The following is a 10,168-nucleotide window of genomic DNA, read 5'->3' as shown; positions in this document are numbered from 1 at the left end:
ATGTAGCGAGAATGCATGACTCACGATGGACGAGCAAAATTACACATTGAAGGCCAAGAGCAGATAAACGTAGTAGAGGAAGACCTCCTACACATTGGGCTGACGACATCAGGCGTATCACGAAAAATTGGCACAAAGAGCACAAAATCGCAAAGAATGGAGGAGTTTAAGAGAGGCCTATGTCCAGTAGTGGACGTGATAAATGAAGACTGGATGATGATGATGATTCCACACTTTATATATTCCAAGCATTGTTACTTTGTAGACATATGAACTCATGAGATTCATTTTATGTTCATACATAGGCAGCTTCTTAAATTGGGATATATTTCTGACTACTTTTGATTAAAATTGGTACTCCTTATTCTTTATTTTAACTCGGTTGTAAAAATATTCGTATCCTCCTAAATTTTCGGATCTTTGCACTTTTTTTTTGTTTCGATAACAAGCATAATATCCGCATTCAGTTTCTTTCCTATATATAAATGTATGTGTTATCAAATATATTTCTTATATAAATTGTACCTCCTAATTGTATATTAATATATAATAAAGAATAACGTAGCAAAAATTATGTTTATTCAAACAAAAAAGTTAACATATTTATATATTTATAAATTAACGATTTAATTAATACCAATACGATTTTGGTGGAATTCTTTCCTCTTTTATACCCATTTTCTCCATAATATCCATTTCGAATGTCTTTAATTCCGGCTTAAATGTAATTTCACTGGCAACATCAGCGACTGTATCCTTAGGCTGTTCTTTATATGTGGCTTTTGTTTTATAATCATATGTCTCTTCCATTGAAGGAGGCATTGGTATAATACGGCCAGTTCTTGTTGAAACTCTTACTCGTTCTCCCTCGTCTGTGTATCTCCATTCAATGGTGGTTGGAGTTAGATCCGAAGGATCAACTAAAACTATTTCAGATGTCACCAGTAGTGGTTTTTCTGATTTTACCCATACACCTTGGAATTCTTTGTCATCACCAATTTGTTTTAATTCACAATTCAGACCTTCAACTATTACCCAATTTCTTTCTTGTATTATTTCTTTTATAATTCCTTGCTTTCCTTTATCTTTTCCTAAAAAATAAAAAGTAATGTTACTTATTTTTTTTATAGGTACAGCACACAATGATTAGATAGATAGATAGATAGATAGATAGATAGAATTTATTCCTCTAGAAATTTATACAATGTATACATTACACAAATTTATCTGACTAGTCAAAACAAAAAAAATATTATATGTTATACAAATGTATACACACATTAAAAGTTTGTTACATTAAAAATTACAATAAAAAATACATTACAAGACATACATTAAAAATTTAAAAATTCTTCAACACTGTAAAAAGCATGGCTAACTAGAAACGTTTTTAGATTTTGTTCAAAGCACTTAATAGTGCCAAGATGCATCTTATGTGTCACCGACATGTTACTGAACTTACTAAAACATTTGATCCCAATGTAGCTAGGAGCATGCTGTGCGACTCTCAGGCGGCAAAAAGGCTTATGTATGTTATTCTTTAGGCGTGTGTTATGTGGATGTAGATCAGCGTTCCTAAGGAATATTTGCTCATGTGTTTCTATATACATTATTAGCTGTAAAATATATACGCTACGAATAGTTAAGATGTTAGCTTTTATAAATAGTGGCTTACATGATGTAGTTGGTGATACTTTAAACATAGTTTATAGTATTTTTTTTTGAGATATAAAAGCTCTATTCATATATGGAGATGAGCCCCAAAATATTAAGCAGTACTGAAGGACTGACTGCACCAAGCCATAGTACATTAGTTTTAATATATGGAAGGATACAGTATCCCTTATATTTCTAATTGCATAACAACGACTACTTAGTGTCAAGGTTACTTTATCTATGTGATTAATTACTATTTAAATGGGAATAAGACACAATTAAAGGTTAAAGTACGTTTATTAACGTTTCAATTTCCACTTCGGAAATCGTTCTGACAACTGACAACTGATCAATGATTTTATCAAAAGGTTATAATATGCTGGAAATTTACTGAAATGAGTATGGCCACCAAACAAACAAAAAGAGTAAACAGAAACAGAATTATTACAGTTAAGAATGATACACTAAAGTGTGGTTCAACCGAGACACCTGCTAATGAAAATCAGAGAATTCAAAAACATGTATCAAACCGTGATAACATGGAATAGAAATCAATTAATTTATTATGAATTTTTGTCAGAAATACAGTTAAAACATTTTACTGGTTTTTCAAGAAAATTATTTAATTTTTTGTTGAAGAGTTTGAACAGAATTAACTGTTAACCTTTTCACTGCGGGAACCGGATATACACGTAAAATAATTTCGTGCCCGTACAACGGGAACCGGCTAAATACGCGTACCCGTTTTCGGCATTCGCTGCGGAAACCGTATGCATCAGATACTGCTTACGTATTGTATGTTGCCTATAGAAAAGAGTTAAGCATATTATATCAAAATTTACAATACATTTAAAAGTTTTATGCTTCACTGCGGGAGCCGTACAAATCTGCACCTTTTTACACAGGCACGCACTACAGGAATTTAATTAATATTTAAATGGGAATAAGCCACAATTAAAGGTTAAAATACATTTATTGACGTTTCAATTTCCACTTCGGAAATCGTTCTCAAAATACAAACAAAAATACAATGTTTGTATTTTGAGAACGATTTTCGAAGTGGAAATTGAAACGTCAATAAATGTATTTTAACCTTTAATTGTGGCTTATTCCCATTTAAATATTAATTAATTTAAAATGCCACAAGAAAATAGCTTCAGAACAATATTACAGGAATTTACTTGTAAAATCTTAGGATTCCCTTTCGCCGTATTTGTGTACGATAGTTTTTAGTAGCGTATTTTAATTTATTTTCTTTAAGAATTTAATTGTGTGAATTACTACAGCTGCTGATAAACCTATTTGAAAAATAGGAAAAAAACCGTCGAATTATGAGTTTTAGTAAATACAATAGAATTGTTATCATATTTCACAGAATGGGTAAGAAATATTCAAATTGAAATAATTTTATTACCTATTGCATTCATTAGCTAATAGTAAAGACGGTTCGAGACCGCTTGTCATATTGTAGGGTATTGTTAAAAGATTTTTATTTGCTACCTGAAATTTAAGATATAAATATTTTAATATTATTCAAGTTGGACCGAAATGAAAGACTTATTGTTGTCAAAACATATTTTTTGGATTAGTTCTACAATAAAAAGAATTTATAATACTTGACCATTTGAAAAACCTTTTAGGATAATAATATTTTATGAATATTCAAAGAAGACGTAAACTACAGACTTGATAATGTTAAGATTATTTCTTTTAAGCCACAAATGAATTCTGCATCTCTCCTGCGGTTTGCGTGCAGCATCTATTTCTATTATGATCATAGTGTTGTACACCATTCTGTACTAGTAGTGTATTTTTTTACAAAAATTAGTGGGTGCTTCTTAAATTTAGATTTCTCATACATTCTTGACTAATAAAAGCAATTGCTGAGTGAAATGGCTCGTATACGCAAATATCTTAGCGAAAGTGAACTATATAAAATTTTAATGGAAAGTGACAGTGAGAATGAGTGTATTCTTGAAGAATCTGATGCAGAAAGTAATGAATCTAGAGAAGAAAATGATAATGAAGAGACTCTACCATCATCAACACAGGTTAGTGAAAATAGTGCTTTAACTTTGGAATATACTTCTCTTCAACAAGCTCTTCAACAAGCTAAATGTGAAAAGATTCCGTTATATAAATGGAAAAAGGGAGATCTACAACCAACAGTTCATAATTTTAATGACAATACATCATAGTGTTTGAATGAAAATTTAAAAAGTAGTCCAAGTGTTTTAAGTAGTTTCAAAACATTTTTTGCTTTGACTTTTATGAAAGCAATGGTTGTTGAAATTAACAATTTTTACAAATTCGTTGTGGAACATAGTGATATTGAACAAAATATTCGTGTCGCAACAAATTGGAAAGACACTGATGTGGATGAAGAGTATTGTTTTCTAGCTTTGTCGTTCCTTACATTGTCGTTGTTACGTTTTTCAGATAACAATAACGTTGCCAAAGAAGACTCCCTTTTTAAGCTCTGGATCGTTATAGACCATTTAAAAACCGTTTTTCGTAGATTTCTATATCCAGGCTAGCATTTAAACAGTATATACCCTCTAAAAGGCACAGATTTGGAATTAAATTTCACTTTTAGGTGACTGTGAGGGAGGCTACAATTTGGATTTTATCATTTATACTGGGTCTAATACTGACATTAAAATCTTCGATAAAGACCTAAAAAAGACATAGTCTGTAATGTGCCTCTATGCATTACGCCATGTTTTGAAAAATACCATTGTATAACAAATTTTAAATTTTCCTTTTAATGTAGTCAAAACTTTTATTTATATTTTGCATTTGAATGTTTTGTGTACCATTTGTTTGTAGTTTTTTACCTTGTTGCTACAATTACTAATAATAAATAAAATAATGATAATTTTTCAGTATATTTAATTTTTTTTTTATTTTTCAAAAATCTAACAGCAACAAATTTATAGTTACTTGTTACTTCTACTAAATTGTAAATACAGTCCTGAATAGACTGTACTGATACACTGCGTGAACCGTATTTATACGCCATAGTACTTCATCGACTGACTGCGGCAACCGTGTTGATCAGCACGGGCATGAAACAGCCGTACCAGAAACCATACTACTTTTATAACTAGCCGCAGTGAAAAGGTTAATAACGCTTATGAAATATAGACTTAATTTGTTTTATTCTACATTAAACCAATTTTAGCAGTAGACATTCGAACTGTCCGAAAAATATTTGTTAAGTGGACCAAGCATCTTTACACTTGCTTAAAAAACTTTTGGAACATTGGAAGAAATTCAGAAGACCAGTACAAAATTATTCTGGAGTGTACCGAAATTCCAATAGACTGAAGTAATGATCCTATTACATATACAACAGGCAACACATTTTACATATTATAAAACCAATACCTTCAAAATTCTAATACTCTGAAAAAGGTGAAATTATAATATCTATCTGATTTTTACGAAGGCAATATTTCAGATAGAAAAACTACAGTAGAATGCGGAACTTTAGGACTTATTAAAGAATGAGAATTTGTTTTGATATACCAGATCTTTTAGATGAAAAAGAAATACAGTTAAATATACCTCTATTTAAAAAAGGGCTTAGTTAACAGAAGAAGAAATATTAAAAACAAGGGACAGTGTCAATTGTAGAATCGTTGTTGAAAATATTATGGGATTGGCAAAAAAAAAACATAAAATACTGAAAGATATAATTCCTTCTAAATTATTCCCATATCTGAATGAAATAATTAATAACTGTTTTAGTTAGTAAGAACTGTAATTTTAAAAATAGAATAAGTAACACTTTGTGAAAATTATTTTCCTATCTATAGATATACCTATATTGATCAATTAAATTCCTGGTGGGACAGCATTTATTTTTTTTATTAGTTTTATTTTTATTAGTGCATAAGATAAACAAAGAAGAACTGAAAAAAGAATTGAAACAAATGAAAAATGCAAAAACACCCGGGCCTGGAGACATTCCCATCGAGTTGGTGAAACATGGACCGGATGCTCTTTTGGAAAGCTTAGTGAATATTTTTAATAAATGCTTAATTGAAGGCCAAACGATTCCAGACGATTGGAATTTGGCCCACATTAGCCCCATTTATAAAAAGGGAGACAGAAAAGAATGCGGAAATTATAGAGGCATTAGCGTAACTAGCTCGCTGGGAAGGTTATATGGTCGTATATTGAAAAGAAGAATAGAAGAGGAGTATAAAGAAATTGAAGAACAAAGCGGCTTCAGAGCAGGAAGATCGTGCGTGGACAACACATTTACGCTTCAACAAGTAATTGAAAAACGAACAGCTCGAAACCTCCCTACGCATCTGGTATTTATAGATCTGGAGAAGGCTTATGATACAGTTCCTTTAAAACTCTTATTTAGTGTCTTGACGAAAACGGACCTTAGTAAAACATATCTAAAAGCAATACTGAACATCTATAAATGTCCTCAAAGCACTGTAAAAACAGGAAATACTTTCTCAAGGGTATTTACAGTAACGAAAGGCTTGAGACAAGGATGTTGTCTTTCCCCCACCCTATTCAAAATATATATCCAAGAAGCACTGCACCAGTGGAGACAAAAATGTACGGGAATGGGGTTGAAGCTTAACAACCATTATCTGACAACGCTGTTCTTTGCAGATGATCAAGTACTAATTGCAAGCTGTGAAGAAGATGCAGATTATATGCTTAGAAAGCTCAAAGATGAATACGAAAAATGGGGGATGAGTATGAATATGTCTAAAACAGAATATATGCGAATAGGCAGTGAAGACGAAGACCCGGATTTGGAAATTAGACAAATGAAAAGGTGCTACGAATACAAATATTTGGGAAGTATTATCTGCAGTAAAGGCACAACGGAACGAGATATAGACTATAGAGTGCAACAAGGCAGGAAGAGTGTTCAAATTCTGAATTCGATACTTTGGTCCAACAAAGCTACTATGAAAACTAAAATGACTATCTACAAAGTAATTGTAGAGCCCATTCTTACATATGGAGCAGAATGTTGGCAAATGACAGTAAAAGGAAAGAAAAAAGTTGACACGGTTGAAATGGACTACCTAAGAAGAGCTTGCCGTATATCAAGAGTAGAACGTATACCTAATTCTGAAATTAGAAGAAAAACAGATAGAGTACATACAACTTCTGAAAGAATAGAAACTAGACAGTTAATATGGTATGGACACGTACAGAGGATGGACGACAACAGATGGCCAAAAAGAGCTATGGAATACAATCCAAGTAATAGAAGGAAACGAGGAAGACCAGCCAAGTCTTGGATACAAGGTGTTATGGAAACCATGAAAGACAGAGCCATTGATGAAGACACCTGGAGAGATAGAAAAAGATGGCGATCGAAATGCGGGAAGCGGCAGAAGCTGTAGGATCCCCGCTTATATATATATATATATATATATATATATATATATATATATATATATATATATATATATTAGTTTTACATATTATAATACAGTATACTCCCTCTATAACGAACACGGTTATTACGAGGTTTCGCTTATAACGAGATACATTAGATGTCCCGTGAAATTTCTATTGAACTATAACCGTCTATAGCGAGGCAAATTTGGTTATAACGAGAGAAAATAAGATCCAAAAACGTGTTTTTTACGTTTTTGGTCCGGTCGTGGCTATAAATAAATACCTTTTCAAACAGCCCCTCAATAAACTTAACTGCAGCCCGCAATAAACTTCTTGACAATGAATAAATACAACTGTTTCACATCTTTAGAAAATATGATAGAATGATACTGGACCATTTAAAGCAGTTAAAAATGACAGAGTTCTTAAAATTGCAGAAGCAATAGTTTATGTTATCCTTGAAAATACGCTTTATTTATACATTATGTAGTTGGAAAAAAATATAAGTACAGATTTTTTGTTTTAACGTAGGAATATCATTGATAATAAAAGTAAACAACTCTTTTATGTTTTAATATATTTCATTGACAATAAAAGTAAATACCTTTTTTTCAAAAACGCCATTCAAACAATATTTATTAGCATCTTATATTGCTCCGAATGGCTTCACTATAGGAAGTTAATGGTTTAGAAAACTACAGATTCATATGTATGCACAGTATTATTATTGTCTGATATAATGAGATCGGCTTATAACGAGGTAATTAGTCTGTCATTTCAGTTCTCGTTATAGAGGGAGTCTACTGTATTTGTGACTTGTTACTATTTATCAACTACAATTTTTTTTAACTTGGAAAATGTAAGACTTAAACAAGATTTAATTTTTGTATAAGACAAAGTAGTTATTTATTGACAAAGCAAAGCAGTTACATATACATATATCTGGATAAACATTCACCAATATTTCAAAAATATGTGAAACACTGATGTGGATCTTTTAGTTAAAGCTTTTTTAAAATTATGTAGTTACCTAGAAAGTGGATAGCTAAAAGGAGGTTTATTTACTTGCTTACAGTTCTAGTTCAAATTTAAAAAATATCGATAGATTATATTATTGCAAAATTTAAAAATGTTTACCAAATTTTGTTACAAGCCACTTGAATGTTGTTTAGTTGTTTAAGATCCTCTTATTGGTATTTGCATCTCAAAAACTAAAAATAACACGAAGTTATCAAGCACACTATTTTGTACATGGTAAGTATTTTGTTTAAATAAAATAAATATACACTGAGACTTCTTAAAATTTTATTAAAACAGATAAATGCAAGTTTATGTATTTCCACACCACAGTATTCTTTAGAGAGATGCTGTAGGATAAATGTCGCGTTATGATTTAATACTAAACCTTGACGTAAGCGGCCCTAATAATATGAGGTTATGATTTAATACCAAACCTTGACGTAAGCGGTCCTTACGGATATTTTTTTAACTGACTTATGGCATGTGATCTATTAAATCAAATTCAATGCTAAGGTCATTAACCTTGTGTGTACCTGAATCATTTACCAAAAGTACTAGAGTCCACTCCAGAGATCGAATCGACCAATATTCAAAGTTAACATCCCCTATACATGCTGTAATCACTTGAAAAAAGAAGCCACATATCAAAATTGAAACATTGCACAACACAAACTAGACCAAAACTCAGAAAAGCTTGACTAATCATTCATTAACAAATGTTTGTTTTGATTGACTATACTAATTTTATCATTCCAGATATTATTATATATTTGCTGTAAATGTCCAAATAAAAGAAACATTGTAATCACATGCTTCCAGGATCAGCCTCTAGCTCACATCAGACAGAAACCTCGAGGACTTCAAAAGAAGACCAAATGTTTACCAAAAATCTAAAGAGTCACAAACTTATTAATCCTTAAATAATTTAGAGCTCCAGAATTTAGATTCAGATCCAGAATGAAAGATTTTTGATTATAAAGGAAACTACCATAGGGATGACCGCTAGGCACAAGCAAAGTATCAACTTCTTATTAATAAGGGTTTATATATATGTAAAAATAGTAACCTTGAGTTTCACCAACATCCTTGCATCATCTGTTTCCCAGAGAAACTCTGACTTTTGGAAGACCTTTTAGAACAGATGGCTGGCAAAGACTGTGAGAAGTGTTGAGTGTATTTATAGCAAAATAATAAATTAGAATTTACAATTTTAAACATAACTTAAGAATTATTATTCATAACTAAGATATTGTACTTAAAAACTTCTATTTCATTTAATTTTATTGTAAGAAGTAAGTAATATGCTTTTTTAATTAAATCAGTGACTAGTACCCAACAATTATGTATGTATTTTGTAATTAATCAAGGAGAAAAAAGTGAAATACTAATTGACTTTGTGATGAAAACAGAATTAGGTACCTAACTTAAAAACAAAATATTGTGTTAACAAGTTTTTTAACGTTAATATAATTATAATTAATTTCCATATACTCTACTTACCTACTAATATTTCAACCCTGTCTCCTCGAAAATGGCTCCATTCTTTTATGGGTTCCAGCCAAACTTTCTTATGCATTGTTCCTGAAGCATTATCTTGTCTAAATTGAAGAGTCCATGGTCTATGAACTGTAAAGTTATACTTTTTTCTTTGTACTACTGCATGTGGTTTGTACTGAATTCCTTTAGGATTTCTCCAATAAACTTGCTCCATTGCTCTTTTTATATACCTGTCTGGTAGATTTGAAAATTGTTTTGACCATTTTCCAACTCTGGAAAAAAGGATGTCAGTAATCCTCATAATCGTTTCCCTATATTTTAATTAATTGTAAATTATAAACAAATTGAATAATTATTTTTTGAAATATAATTAAGGTTAGGTATAGTTTTTCACTTCTTGTAATGAATTCAATTTAGGTCTTGATATTGTGGTATGCTAGTTAATTTTTGTTCTTGCAAATTTGCAAGGTGTGTTTAACTAATAAACAGTAAGAATAAAAAACAAACATTATATTCAATACTATTTATTATAGAGTATACATATAAAGATGACAAGATATTGTAAGAGAATATTTCACATTGTATTATTCTACATTGAATACTGCAT

The 10,168-nt window shown here is 30.9% G+C and overlaps 1 protein-coding gene across 1 annotated transcript; it reads right to left on the bottom strand.

Moving 5' to 3' along the window:
• Nucleotides 1-562: 562 nt before the first annotated feature.
• Nucleotides 563-9,968, bottom strand: mRpL24 (mitochondrial ribosomal protein L24). The gene is made up of 2 exons (XM_072533738.1): nt 9,565-9,968; nt 563-1,091 (listed from the first exon to the last, which is right to left on the bottom strand). Exons 1-2 carry the CDS (start codon nt 9,860-9,862, stop codon nt 631-633), a joined length of 759 nt encoding a protein of 252 aa, XP_072389839.1. The 5' UTR covers nt 9,863-9,968; the 3' UTR covers nt 563-630.
• Between the last annotated feature and the right edge of the window lie 200 nt (nt 9,969-10,168).

Source organism: Diabrotica undecimpunctata, chromosome 6 (assembly GCF_040954645.1).
Source record: "Diabrotica undecimpunctata isolate CICGRU chromosome 6, icDiaUnde3, whole genome shotgun sequence".
NCBI classification, from domain to species: Eukaryota; Metazoa; Arthropoda; class Insecta; order Coleoptera; family Chrysomelidae; genus Diabrotica; species Diabrotica undecimpunctata.
The sequence above is the reverse complement of the archived record's forward strand: the minus strand, read 5'-3'. Positions and strand labels throughout refer to the sequence as shown.

Bases quoted from the DNA above. Each gene is read 5' to 3' on its own strand.
- mRpL24 (XM_072533738.1), bottom strand. From the start codon at position 9,862: ATGAGGATTACTGACATCCTTTTTTCCAGAGTTGGAAAATGGTCAAAA. The intron at 1,092-9,564 runs GTAAGTAGAGTA...TTTATTTTTTAG, and splicing joins CAGGGTTGAAATATTAGTAG to GAAAAGATAAAGGAAAGCAA.